General features: G+C 39.9%; 1 protein-coding gene across 1 annotated transcript in view; it reads left to right on the top strand.

Moving 5' to 3' along the window:
• The window catches only part of HIBADH (3-hydroxyisobutyrate dehydrogenase), an 86,442-nt gene extending 76,740 nt beyond the window's left edge, over positions 1-9,702 (top strand). The window contains exons 7-8 of the mRNA XM_041411549.1: positions 934-1,090; positions 8,715-9,702. Coding sequence (XP_041267483.1) covers positions 934-1,090; positions 8,715-8,873 — 316 coding nt within the window. The 3' untranslated portion in view covers positions 8,874-9,702. The remainder of the gene's footprint in view (positions 1-933; positions 1,091-8,714) is intronic.
• Positions 9,703-15,060: the final 5,358 nt, after the last annotated feature.

Genomic DNA, 15,060 nt, shown 5'->3' with positions numbered 1-15,060 from the left:
TGTATGTAGCTGAACATTTGTACACTGCCAGATAAACTGCTGCTGCTTGTCCTTGATATTAATGCAATTGATGTAAAATTACACTGCAACTTATTATCGGCATAAATGTGAATTCATAAGAGGGTTAATTTTGTATAATATTGAAGAATTTTCAGGGTCTGCACTGAGCAGCAGTTTATGCCATCATCTCCATGGTAGAACAAATGACGTTTCTACTTGGACAAGCTTTGTTTTATCGGGATCAGTAACCTTATCAGCAGCTGACCCAGAACTATAATATATGTTTGCAAATAGATAACATATGTCACAGTGAAATGCAGACTTGCCTCATAAGCAGGAGCATATAATGAAGATTTAATAATAGCAAAGACAAGAATGCACAGCTGTATATGACGGTAAAGTTTTTTTTATAAGTGCAGCATTTTTATTCACATTATTAGAGCAGAATCAATTGTGTTATCTTGTTTACTTTAGAAATGCACTAGTGTTCACATATAAACACATTGCACAACCATTTCCATGATGCCACACTTGCTTGTGAATTTTTGGCTTCGTTCAGAGAATACTGTTTATATGAAGAACAAGTATGTGACCTAGTAGGTAGCAGAACAGAAAATGCCTTTCAGTAATTGAAATACAAGGTAACTATTGTTCTCAAAGGATCTTTAATTTGCTTGCACTGTCAAAATTGCTAGGTGAAGAGGATTTGCGTAGTGCAAAAGGAAAAAAGCTTTGAAAACCTACTGCTTAAAGGGCGGATTGATGCTCTTTAATTTAAGATACAGCATCCCTACCCCCAATATCAATAGTCTGTCATTTTTCATGACTTATAATAAAGGGAGAGGAATGATGGTAGGGTCCTAAGATATAAAACAAGTCACCCATGTCTTGTGCGTTTTGACATTAACACTTCTCTTCTTTGACCTTTGACAGATTAGGCCTTGACCCAAAGCTGCTGGCCAAAATCCTAAATATGAGTTCAGGTCGCTGTTGGTCAAGCGATACATACAACCCTGTTCCTGGAGTGATGGAAGGAGTACCCTCAGCTAACAATTATCAAGGTGGCTTTGGAACAACACTCATGGCTAAGGTACATAGCACTTGCATGTCAAGTATGTGCAATTGCTTCTCTCTGGGCTTCTAGCAAACGGTCTTCTCAGTGAAAATTTGTGATTATAGGATAATATATAGGCATGAATAGAGGGGAACTGAGCTCTTCCTGTAGATCTGAATTAATGAGTTGTTTACAGGGCATTTCTTTAGTCTCCAGCTTTTTTCTAGCCACTATTACTGCTGAGCCACTCGGTGAGATTATATGCATGATCTTTTTGAGTTCTGCCTTAATAAAGGAGTCCCGATGGACATGTGGGTATAGTGAGCATTCAGCAAGCCATTTCGCCTCTTGCATGACTGCTCTAGAATTTAGGAGCCTAAGTTCAAGAGAGAATTCAGGGAAATCCAAGTTACTTAATTAGGTGCTGATAGTGGCATAAGCATCTCAGATTTTGGTTTCTGCACCATTCTGTGAACTCTCCTGAACTGTCCTAGCTGGTGATAGAAGAAGGCTTCTCATGAGTAATTACATAGTAATCTAAATTGCTTGTCCACAAAGTGGGAGATGTGGGGTTTAGGTCCTTTTCAGCAGTAGGAAGTTGAAAACCTACTGTTATCCCATCCCAGGAGAATGCACTTATTGCCATGCTCTTGGCTTTTCCAGGAAAAGTGCTGTCCTGAGTCACTCTGTGGTCAGGAAAGCAAAGCTTTTAGAGGCCAAAGGAAAGTAGGCAAGGAGGTCAGAGCTTTGCATCCCACTGATAGGACACACAGTTGGAGGAAAGAGATACAGAACTCTGACTCTTGAACTACTTCTGCACTGAGCACAATGATTGCCTAAGGTAAATTATAAAATCAGCTCTAGAAGAGAGGCCTCATCTTAAGTGCAGGAAATAATTTCACACTGAATATCCATTTAATGGAGATACTGTCCTAAGGGAGGTATTTGAGTTCATACAGGATAGGTTTTATGCATACCAGTTTATTGAGTGCTCCCAGCTGATTAGGAATTCTGTCCATTTTCAGCTCTTCCATTTGAGTGGAAATGTAGCACTTAAAACTCAAACAGCATTCTCAAAGCTGGTGAACTCAGATATTACCATGTAAATCTCCAAAGTGCTGGAGCTCCTGTATATAATACCTGCTTATTGATACTGTTCATGTCATTTTGCAGTTGATTTAGGACAATTGGTGCATTTGCACACTCAATTAAATTTGCCAGCTTCTTCTCAGAGTGGGCCCAGAGTGTTTTGCATGTGGTAGCACAAAAAAACTTTGCTGGTGCTGCATGGCTCACAGCCCCTCAATGGCTGCTGCATTTTATGTTTATGGACCAATGACCAGGAACTTCCATTTCTTTGAGGAATAAATATTAAAATATTGTGTTAAAATATTGAGAAGTAGAAGTCTTTGCATTATGTTCATGTCATTGAACATCGGGGACAATAAAGTGTTGTTTAAATTACAGATTTAGAAAAAGCATTAGGTTATTGCTTAGAGTTTGCCAGGCAATTAGAAATAAGCAACCTGATATTGGCCCTGCCAACAGCTTGTTGCCATGTTGTGTGTTGTTTTCAGAATCTGTTCTGCCTGTTGTACCATGTTCCATGCTGCAATCTCTATTCTCATGATTGACAGCTCTCAATCTTGTCCAGAGTTGCCTCATAGTATAGATGCAATAGGGGCACACATTTTCTTCCCTCCCTTTTAAGTTTCTTTCTAAAGGGTTGGTTTTTTCCCTTTGGTCTTCATCTCCCGTGGAAGAATGCCCTGAAAGATCTTGCTTTAATTGAAGGAATAGCATCCTGGTTTGTGCCTGTTGAAACTGCCAGCTTTTGGTTATAAAGCATCAATGATAACCAAGAGAGAGCTCCTCAGAGAGATTTGTAATTGCTGTTCACTCTTCTTACTTGCCTCTCCTGACAGTCCTGAAGACTGCCTTCTTTAGGCTAGAATCCTCAGTAAGAAGGAAAGGCATTAAATTCCTCTCATGTCTCTTGAACTATGCTCTGTTTTTCTATAGATGGAATAAATCTTGAATAAGTAGCCAAGAGAGCCAGTCATGTTCAGGCTATTCTTTGGTGCAGTGGTGACCCTTCTAAGACACTGCCTTTTAGTTTGTGGAAAGACTTTTGCTGCTATCCATTTCATCCTGATGTGTGACATACTATGCAGTTTGTAAATTGTTTGAGGTGGGGACTTTTTTTAAGGGAAATGCAGAGCACAATTTTGCCACTTAAGAGATAAAAAAGAATGTATTCAAAGGAGAAAGAGGTAGGTAAAACCCTGACACTGAGGAGAAAATATTCCACAGTGAAAATATCTGGAAGTCTCAGTAACAGTCACTGAACACAGTTACTAAACTTCAACTCCTGCTCACATATCAGATGGTAGAAGTCGAAGGCTTTCTTAAAAATGTTTTGTCATCAAAATCTCTCAAACAAAGCCAGAAGATCTTTATTTTAAGTGTTTGGGTAAAAAAAGTTTGCCAGATACCTCTGAGAAGCTCTTTGGCCTTGAAATTTGATACCAAAACATACAATTTAGTCAACTTACTGTGAAACCTGCTCTAAAAATTTTGCATTTAAAAAAAATCTAGTTTAGTTTACCACACCATGTTTGTGTCCAAGGCATTGGCAGGCCAAAAGTTCCGTCTCTCATTGACAGCACAGTTGCTAATTAAATGTCAACTTTGGATCCTGAGAAGAGCTAGATCCATATCATACTCTTGAGTCATGTCAAGACAGCCTTTGAACATTATTCCAAATGGCAGTTTCATTTACATCAACTGCAAAATAAATGTAAGGAACCAGGTAATTTTAAAGTGGAAGCAAATTGTGAAAGAGAATCTGTTTCCCTATTCTAAGGAATATTCAGTGCACTGAGACATCTGGAAGATGTTGCCAGTTCCAAAAACTATGAGAGAAGCCATAAACTATGCTCTCATTTTTACTTTTCCAAATAAGTCAGCAAAGGGAAATTTCTTTCCAAGCTCTTTTGTACTATTTCACTTGAGGGATCTCCAACCTCAAATGAAAAGGTGCAAAATACTTCATAATCTGAAGTTAAATATAACCTTTACTTACATTTTCTTGGGTTTTTTTTCCTTCAAAGCTCTAATTTATAGAATGGAACTTTAAAAAAAGCAAAACAACCTTCGTGCACTTCAGTCAGGAGTCCTTGTCCATTTGACTGTTGAAATGTTGTTGAATGTTTCAACCATCTTGGAGTCACACTTTCTGTACTGAAGTGAACAGAGCTACTTTATTGCCTTGGTTTAGGAATGCAATTCCCTAGTTTAGTATTCCATTAAAAAAACCCTGTGAGCTGCTGCCCTCCCCCTCCAGTCAGAGACACAAGACACAAAGATCATGGGTTGAGATAAGAACAATTTATGGGAAGCAGCCATGATATAAGAACACAAATAGTAACATACTAATACTATTAGCACCATACTAATATACTAACATACTAACATAACATACTATTAGCACCATACTAATAATAAAAGAGAGGATTATTTAAATGCAAAATGTTCACCAAGCCCAGGACAATGAAAAGCAGTGGTGGACAGACACACCCACTACGATTTTCCTCAACCAGAAAGGAGCATCCTTTCTTCCAGGAAGCCAGAGAAAGTTCCTTTCCTCATCCCAGCGATGACATGGGATGGTACCAAATAACACTGAGGTCTTGGCCATGCCCATATGGTGCAAGGCTCCACCCCCTCACAGCTACTGCAAAAAATTAACCTTGTCCCTTGCCAAAACCAGGACATTTATGAAATTATATTTGTGCTAACAGTCCATTCAAAATTCTCAGGAATTGTTTCTGTGAATGTCCTTTCAGAGAGAAGTAGATCAAAAGCACCACTACCAATACCAAGTACTTAGATGACTTTGCCATTCTAATATTCCATTACATGAGTTAAGCTTTCTTGAATAAAATGAATAATATGGGTACAGATTTCACAAAGAGGGCTTATATATGTCATGAAATATCTTACTGTATGCAGGTTAAAGAAAGTGTTCCTAGATTTGTCAGCTCATCAGTCCTTCAACAGAGAAGAAGTGATCTGCCCTGATGTAGATGAAAACTATTTTGGTTTCTGTGACATCTGATATGTATGTTTTTCCTATTTTCCCAGAGCTTGAAGTCATTCGAGGGTAATAGGAAAAGTAACTATAATTCTGATTTGTATCAGAATGACCTTTATAGAGCCGATTTACAGATCGAAGTGACATTTAGAGAATAGAGTAAGATCTTGAATTTCCTTGTGCTAATTCAAATCCAGACACACAGAAAGTAAAGACCTGTCTTGTAAGTCATCCCTGAGAAGTCAAAGGTGCTCTCAGCAGTACTAGTCTTTCAGTTCTTCTGTATCAGGGATGGGAGCCATCTGTCAGAGTAAGGGAAGAGCATCTTTGCTTACAGGCTTGCAGAGCTGTGGTGAAGAAGGCTTTAAGCTGAAGTTACTAGAGGAGGGGGAACCTGCATTCATCCCACTCCTACCAGTCTGATGCCAACAACAGCAATAACTGTCCACAGCCTGGAGGTGGATTGCAGGTGCAGCAGGAGAGCACCTGAAGAGCAGCACAAAAGAATTACAGCCAGTAAGTTGGCTTCATCAGGGCCCAGTTTAAATGATCCTTTGCAAATGCTGTGTGTGCATGCCTGCTGGGCTGTGATCTTACTGGCGTCACAGAGACATGGTGGGATGACTCCTCTGACTGTGGTGTTGGAGGGGAAGGATTCAGGCTCTGTGTCAGTGACCAGCTGGAATGCATGGAGCTTCGCTTGGAGGAGGAGCTGACTAAGAGTTTACGGGTCAGGATTAACAGGAGAGTAGGGACAGGTGACATTTTAGTGGAGACCTTCTACAGCCCATCAGATCTGAAGACTGAGCAGATGAGACAAATATAGACAAATAGGATCTATCTCACATCCACAAGCCTTGGTCCTCATGGGGGACTTCAACCACACTGATACCTGCTGGAGGGGCAGCACAGCAAAGCATAAGCAGTCTAGGAAGTTCTTGGAATGCGTTGGTAAGAACCTCCTTCTCCAAAGACAGGGGAGCCAACAAGGAGAGGTTGTTGTGTTGGACCTTGTTCACATCAGCAAGGAGGGGCTGGTGGGAAATGTGAATCTCAAGAGCAGCCTTGGCTGCAGTGATCATGAAGCGGTGTAGTCTGAGGTCCTTAGGGCAGCAAGGAGGGTGCACAGCTAGCTCACTACCCTGGACTTCAGGAGAGCCAGCTTCGATCTGCTTTGTACAGTAACATGATGAGGCCCTGGAGGGAAGAGGGGCACAAGAGAGCAGGTTAATATTCAAGGATCACCTCCTCCAGGGGGAATGCATCCCAACAAGGAGGAAATCAGGCAAAACCATCAGGAGGCCTGTGCTGATGAACAAGGAGTTACTGGACAAATTCAGTCACAAAAAGAAAGGTTGGAAACAAGGACAGGTAGGCTGGGAGGAATACAGACAAATTTTCCAAGCAGCCAGGAATCAGGTTAGGAAAGCTGAAGCCCTGATAAAATTAAACCTGACCAGATACTTCAAGGGCAGCAAGAAAAACTTCTATAGATACAGGACCTTATAAGGGTTAGGACTTGGTTGCCCAGAATTTGGAGAAGGCTGAGATACTCAAAGACTTTGACAGGTGTGAGAGGTGGGCCCTTGCAAATCCCATTAATTTCAACAAGGCCAAATGCAAGGTGTTGCACTTGCGTTGGAGCAATCCCAAGCACAAATACAGGCTGAGCAAAGAATGGATTGAGAGCACCCTGGGGAGAAAGACTTAGGGGTTATGGGTGGACCAGAAGCTCAGTGTGACCTGGCAATGTGTGCTTGTAGCTCAGAAATCCAGTCACATCCTGGGATACATCAAAAACAGCGTGACCATCAGGTTGAGGGAGGTGATTCTCCCCCACTGCTCTGCTATGTTGAGACCCCACATGGAATGCTGTGTCCTGCTCTGGGGCCCCCAACATAAGAAGGCCATGGACCTGCTGGAGGGAGTGCAGAGGAGAGTGGTGAAGATTGTCAGAGGGCTGGGTCATCTCTCCTGTGAAGAAAGGCTGAGAGAGTTGAGGTTGTTCATCCTGGAGAAGAGAAGGCTCTGGGAAGACCTTATAGCACCTTCCAAGACTTATAGGAAGCCTACAAGAGACGTGGAGTGTGACTTTTGGAAATACAGTGACAGGGTAAGGGCTAATAGCTTCAAACTGAAAAAGAGGATATTTAGATTAGATATTAGGAAGAAATTCTGTACTGTGAGGGTGGTGAGTCGCTGGTTGCCCAGAGAAGTTGTCTATGCCACATCCCTGGAAGTGTTCAAGGCCAGGTTAGATGGAGCTTGGAGCAGCCTGGTCAAGTGGAAGATGTCCCTTCCCATGGTCAGGGGCTTGGAATTAGATAATCTTTAAGGCCCCTTCCAACCCAAACCACTGAAAAACAAGAAAAAATCAACCACACAGCAGATTCTATAAATCACCATAGTTCTGAATGGATAGGAAATTATAGGCATTTCCTAGTAATATTTGAGAGGTTCTTTTGGAGCTTTGTTGTAATATAGACCCCAAACACTGATTTCATTAACAAGAACTTAAAGACAGACTTCAGTGCAGGCATTACTTTCCTACGTAGTCAAGGGATCTTTTTGTGTATATCCAGGCCCTTGTTAGTGCTTCCTTCTTTGGGTTGTTTCATGTCTGATTCAGCTTAGAGTTCAAGACATCCTACGGCCTAGCTGGCAGCTGACTATTTCTGGCTAGCTATGATTAGTCATAGTACCTGGTACTCACCTTTGCGTTCTGCCGTATTGATTTCAGATTATAACAGTAGTTGACCAAGGAGGACACATTTCAAATTTGTCCTCTTTGAACCTTCCCTCCTTTTGTTGATCCAAATACAGTATTTAAAAACACAGTGGAACTATTCTCTATGTGTCTCTATTAAAGAAAAAGTCACTCAAGAAGAATTTTGAGTTGTAGCAGACGGGGGACTGCCCCCTAAGCAATTCTCTTAATACATCCTTCCAATTAGGCAGCAAACCAGTTATATTCACTAAGTGACCTGAGTGTCATTTTGCTATTAACTGTTTAAATCATAGTAAATATATATTTCTTAAGTGGCTTTCATTTTCTTATTCTTGAAATTTCTTCTGCCTGATTCTTAACCTGTTTATAATAATAAAAATTCCTCTTGCCAAAAGAACTAAATTATACTCTTAGAATCTATGTGAAATGCTTCAGTGAATAGCCAAGGAGATTTTCTTACTAGAGATGACATACTCAATGGGGAAAAAGAGTCTGAGTCTTGCTACCAGGTTATATAGTGATCTAGAATCTTAAAATTCCTCCTGTTCTTAAGATGGTGCCTGCCTGGGAAAGTTTGAGGTTTTTCTGTTGAATAACATTTAATTACTGTTTAAAAAAATAAAAACTATATGAAACCTACTTCTTCCAGATCTGAAATTTTAAGGCTGGAGTATTGTACTTGTTGGCATTAGAGTTCTTGTTACAGTGGAAGCCAAATAACCTATGATATGTATATGGCTGTTTATGTCCTTGTTGTTTCTCCCCTGACTTTTTCTCTTTTTCTTTCCTTCATTCTTCCTCTCTGCCCTCTTCCTCCCTCTTCTTGCCCCCCACAGGATCTTGGCTTGGCCCAGATTTCTGCCACCAACACGAAGACACCAGTTCCTTTGGGCTCCCAGGCACATCAGATCTACAGGATGATGTGTGCCAAAGGCTATGCCCTGAAAGACTTCTCAGCTGTGTTCCAGTTTTTACGTGAGGAGGAAAGCTTGTGAGCTGTCCTTTGGAAATGGACGCAATAACAAACCACATTTTTTATCCTTTAGTTCATTTGGGAAGTTTGTGGATTTAATCAAGCATCCTGCTTCCATACAGATTAATCATCTTTGGCTGTCCAGACCACAACGAACTCCAGAGTTTCTGTATAATTCTTGAAAAGGCAATCCAAGGGAAGGGATTGTTTGGCAATTAGCCAAGAGCAAGTCCTTTTTTTTTTTTTTTTTTAAGTACCATCAAAGTTTTTTTCACTAGACGCAATAAATAAATATTTTTTTTATGAAACACTTAACTGTTCACATATAAAATAACTTACGTTATGGCTACAGACTTAGTTGAATCATGAATAATAAGAGAATGTTTTATTGCAATTTTATCATATATAGTGATCTATTAAAATTTAAAATTAATACCTTATGGAAAAAGGGAATATATGTTCAATGAGGAAACACACATCTTGAGATGGATTTTTTTTTGGTTTTGGACCTAGTAGCCCTGAGTTGATCAGAAGTTAATTTTTCCTGGGATTCAGGTTGCAGATTAAGTTTATAGGCACATGTTGTAAGTGGAAAGCTGTTACACCATGTTTACATGATAGGCTTAGGTCAAATAATATAGAATGTGTGTCCCTCTTGTAAAGCTCCGTTACTGTATTTTGCTAACCCAATTTTATATTTTCTTGTATTCTGTCACGCATTTTCAGAACTCAAGATCAGCACTTACCAGAAGTTCTAACAAAGTGTACATTTGCTTTAGGTAATTACTAAAGTATTTTAAATCTTAACAAACCCTATTATTTTGAAAAGAAATAAAATCTATACTGGTAAATACTTGCTGCACAAGTATATTATTTGCTTTTTGTTTAGGTTGAGTCTTGTACACACAGTATTAACCAAAACTTATACAACGTGGTCTTATTTTCTAATTTGCTGGGTTTTCTACAGATTATCAGATCATCTTGCAAACCTAAGTCTTTCAAAAGCTCTTGTTGTGAAACGCAGACAAATATATAATATGTGCAAATATATTTGCATACATATTACCCTAACCATTCATATCCCATTGGTCTTGCCAAAGTACAGGTACATATTTGGCTTTATAAATACTCACGCTGATTGTACTAGAACTACTCACATTCAAACTCTATGCTTAATGATCAATTACACATCTACATTCCCATTTTGGTTGTGTGATGGATCCTTTTATAGATGCACATTAGGTTATCAAAATTGTGTGCTTGAATTAGCTCAGTTCTGTCAATAATCAGACAGCTTGGACGCTGTCTTCCAACAAATTAGTAGCATCATGCAAAAATTATTAAACAGTAGTAGTTGATCTCTTCTCATTTCGGCTTTCTTTGAAAACTGTTTGACATTCCAGGTGATTCAAGGATTTGGGATTCATTATCCTCATTCAATCTACATATGTTTTTATATATGAGTATCGGGCTACTGAGAGCAATTGTACTTTTAAAAAATTGTTTGTCTCTCTTTTGTTAACAATCTTGTTTCTACAGGATTGCCTTCATTCAGAAATTAGACACAAAACTCCCTGCGCCACAAACAGCCACTCAGGTGCAACATGGCACCATAGTTGCAGATGTGTGGTCTGACCTTTGCTAACAAGATCCCATACTACATTTTTTTCTTGTGGCACTCCTGCCTCACATAATGCAAAGGGTAGGTCTAGTCTTGTTATGAATCTGGGGTCAAGTAGTGAAGGCTGGTTTTGACAGTGGGATCCTTTTTCATTTGGACATTTTGTGATGAATGAGGTAAGAAATTGTAGGAGTGTTCCATTTCTATCCTCTGTATTTGGCTTGGAGATCTGTCTGGCATCGCAGCACTTGTGGGAGACTCTTCCTTCTGCTGTCCCCCCCAGCCTGTGGCAGCTTTTGCTATGAAAGTGTTTGCTGATACCCTTGAGTTTACCTGTAGGCCTGGGCTTGCAGGAAGTGTGACCATTTCTTTTCTGAAGACATTACAGGCACATACAATTGTTGGGAGTCATGAGAGAAGAGAATATGCTCAGTGAGACAGTTTCTGAAGTTTTTAGCCTCTGAAATCATAAAGCTTCTATTAAATATGTGGAACCTTCGTTGTTATTTTTATGTTCCTAAGGCTTGCAGCTTAGGCTTCCTGGTGTTCTTTTCTCCTCCCTCACAATCCCTCATCAAATTTTTAATTCTCACTCCAAAGCACAGGGTTCCTGGTGTTCTTTTCTCCTCCCTCACAATCCCTCATCAAATGTTTGATTCTCACTCCAAAGCACAGGGTGCTCATGTTGGAGGAAAGGCTGCCAGAATGCCATTTTGGCAAATCAAGAAAGTGTTCCAGTCCTCCTTCTTGGTGGAGGATTGTGGCTGAAATTAAAAACAAACAAACAAAAGAAAAAAAGCCAAAACCCCAGCTTCAGGGCAGACAGCCAGCACATAAAGTTTTAGACCAAGCAGTTTGTTTGGCAAAGTCAGAAACAACTTCTCAAATAAATATTGTTATAGAAAGTGCCTTGAAAACATTAATGATGTACAATACCTGAAGCCAATAACATGATTTATATTAGAACACCTTTTTTTTTTTTTTTTTTTTTTTTACTAATTCTGCAGGAGAATATTTTATGACTGTATGTATAGTGATGATAGTACCTGCTACCTATGGGTACTCTGTATGTGTATGTTGTAATGTATCTTTTGCTTGAGGTATGTTTCTGCTCTGTGGAAATCAGGCAAATACTAAAACAATTTATGTCACTGTCAGAGACAGGTTTTGAAAACTGTAATTTGTTGAGTTGAACAGAAAGATGGTAAAACTGGTTGAATTTCTACACTAATTGCCATCCAGTACATACACACAAATTGGGTACAACAAATTAATGGCATATTTTGTCAATGTCTCAAAGGGAAACTTGAAGTGACTTCTTTTTAGTTTGAATCTCAAACTAGCCCTCCCATCATGCTTACTTTGGAAACTCACCTATATCAAATGCATTTATTGACTAATAAGAAAACATTGTCAACCAATAAAAGTAGTGATGGGTTTTTTTTAAAGTTCTCAGCAGCCTTCTCTCATTTATGATTCAGTATAACCCATCTTAAGCAACTATTTTTGGTGACTGTTAAACAGAGGAGGCCTTCTATTAAAACCTCTGAGTACTATATTGCTTTAACCTTATTTATGGCTCTTACAAGCCTCAGGAGCAGGAGGAGGTGTTCTGACCAAGTAAAAATATTATATCTGCTAGTCTGGCTCTGCTTTAATCAATGGGAATTTGGCCATTAAGTTGAATACTGCTGAAATTTCACAGTGTGTGTTGAATGCCCACGTGATTACACTGCAAATGTGTCCTGGATGCATCTGTTGAGCAGCTCAAGCACATCTCTGATTGGGGTTGTTCCACATTACTGGCATTAGGATTATGAGAAGATGGGGTGGTGCCTGTGAGAGGAAGGATCCAGCACAAGCCACTGAAGTTTGTATTGCCAGTCTCCATCCTAGCCTTGTCCCACACTGGATGAAAGAGAGAGAGGTACTGAGGAGCATGAAATAGCTGCTGTCCCTGCCTGCATGAGCACAGAACTACCTGTCTTTTCAGCTGTTTACATCTTAGAGCTCTGGCACAAGGAGTTTTTATCAAATGGCTTACAGAACTGAAAGACTGGGGCCACCCCTGAAGCAGGCAGAGGAAGGCTGACATCATACAAGGCTGCTGTATTTATGCAGTAGATGTCTTCCTTTTAGTGTGCCAGCTTGATTTGTGAGATCAAATCTATCCAGGCACAAGTCTGAGGGTACTGACTTAATCAGCAGTGATACCTATTGCTTTTGATTTGTTTTTACATCATCATGATCTTCTCCTATAAAGAGTGATGAAACTCAGCTTTTCTCAAGACAAGTTGAGAATATTGTCTGCCTTTATAAGACTGGCTAGTAAGCTGAGGAAACTTTGAAGCAGTTTGGAAACTTTATTGTGTTTACTTGGTTCAGTGATGCAATGTGGAGTTAGAGCACTCTGCACTATTTTAGTTTTTTGCTGAACTTTAGTTCAACATCTACAAGTTAGAATAAAAGCTTATGAAAAGCTCAAGCTCTCAGTAGCAAGAATATCTTTTCATTCTGTGGAACACCATAATAGAAGTGTGGTATTTAAAGGCTGCTGATATTTTTAAGATCTGTTGTTTTCTATGTATGCTTTGTCACAACCTGTCCAGCCTGCTGGCACAGTTACACATTAAATTTTTTCCAATAAGAATAATAGCAATGGTTACATAGTTTTCTTGGGTGGACAGAAAATTAATATTTTTATGACTGGTGTGTTCAATAGATGTGTGACATGGAGCTCAGCATCCATATGGCAGTGATTTTTTTTTGGCTTTGGCATTCATCATGGATCGTGAGCACTTGGGTAAATTGGAACAGGTGGATAAACCTTTCTAAAGTACTAAATGTCTCATAACAACTACTGTATAATTAAAAGCCGTCTGGCTCTTTCTGCATTTTCACCTAGCTCTTCCTTTTGACCTTGACCCTAAGATGAGGTCTGGATTTTCATTTGAAGTAAGAAATAACTCAGTCTGTTTCTTCATCTAGTTTTACTGAGCCTCCATTAGTGATGACAGAGTTTGGTTTGTTAGAGTGAATGCTGTATATGGAGATAAGAAATGTGCTAACATATGTTTTATGAAGTTCATTGATTTCAAAAGGACTTGGAACACTGGCCAAAACCGACTGAAATCTAACTCATAAAAAAATGTTTGCCTGTACCTAAAATGCAGCTACTCTGGAAAGGAATGCAAATGGTGTTAGAATACATTTCAGTCCTTACAGCATTTTTAGAAAATAAAATAGTTGTATTTTTGTCTTGTTGAAATTCAAAGAAGAAACCAGACAAGTGAAAAAAATTTGTAGGCTTTAAATGTGGCCAGGTGTAAGTTTTAATTGGCCAAAATCAAATATTGCTGCTGTCCGTCTCCAGTTTGAGAGCATGATGAGAAAACATGCAGGCAACTTATGGCACCCACAGCGGTAGGGAAGTAATTTAAAGAATACTTCTTAAATTCTCTGAGCTGCTTGCTTTGCTCTGAGTCTCCTTCCAACTGATTTAACAGCATTAACTGGGCTGTAACCACTGAATGTAGGCATATCTGAGCCAGCTGTAAGGTGACTGGTTTGTATATCTGCATCTCCCTAAGCCCAGAGGCTTTCCTGGGTAAATACTGGGTCAGCAGTTCTGTTTCCAGTACCTAAACTGTCCAGTTTGTGGCTAGTAACAGTGGGCCATTTTTGCTTTTCAGTCATGTTATTTTCATGAAAGCCTGGAAGCTTTCCATGACCAGTGTTTAGTAGGTGAATGCATTGGGTGTTTTAGCTGTTGCCTGTTTTACAGCATCCTTCTGGCAGTCTGTGCCCTGTTACTCGTTCCTCTGCTTGTACGATGCCTGGAGGTCCCCTTGGTGTTGTATAATTGTGTCAGGCAGCAGTCACACTGCAGTCCACAAAAAAGACTGACATCAGTCACACTCTGGTGACTAAAGCTGAAGCTTCAGCTCTGGTATTTAAAATGTTCTTGGGTTCCTCTCCATTTCTACTTTCAAGGTTTTCATACAAGCGCTACTTTATTTGAACCTATACATTGCAAGGCACTAAGAGCCCACAGTACATCAGTTGGTTGGAGCTTTTCCCTGTATTTGACTGTGTTAAAGCTACATTTGCTATTCATGCTCAAGAAAAACCAATTTCTGATCCTTTCAGGAGACAGGGAGAAAAACACCACTAAGCAAATGGAGATTGCTAGGTTACAGGACCTGATGCCAACACGTTACTCTCACTGGAAAGCCATTGGACCCTGTCTGCACCTCCTCTTGCTATGACTTTTTTCCTCTGCTTGTCCCTGGGTAGATAAACTGTGTTCATTTATGTGGATGCAAGCAGAGTCTGTGTTTTATAAAAGAGGAGAAGTAAGCAGCATCTTGTGCTGTGTGACCCACTGGGTCTGTCAGGGGAAGGTGGTTCCTTGTAAAACAGATAAGGGGACTGCAATCTGCTCCCTCCAGCACCATGATAAAGATGGAGACAGTGAGTCTGCAGACATCTGTGGATACTACCACTAAAGTCACAGCCTGCAGAATGCAGTCACACCACCCAGCTCTGCTCTCTGAGCAATAAACATCACACCAGCCTCTCCAAACTC

The sequence above is a fragment of the Onychostruthus taczanowskii genome, unplaced genomic scaffold (assembly GCF_017590055.1).
Source record: "Onychostruthus taczanowskii isolate IOZ18803 unplaced genomic scaffold, ASM1759005v1 scaffold36, whole genome shotgun sequence".
NCBI classification, from domain to species: domain Eukaryota; kingdom Metazoa; phylum Chordata; class Aves; order Passeriformes; family Passeridae; genus Onychostruthus; species Onychostruthus taczanowskii.
This window is presented reverse-complemented; position numbering and strand designations above follow the sequence as displayed.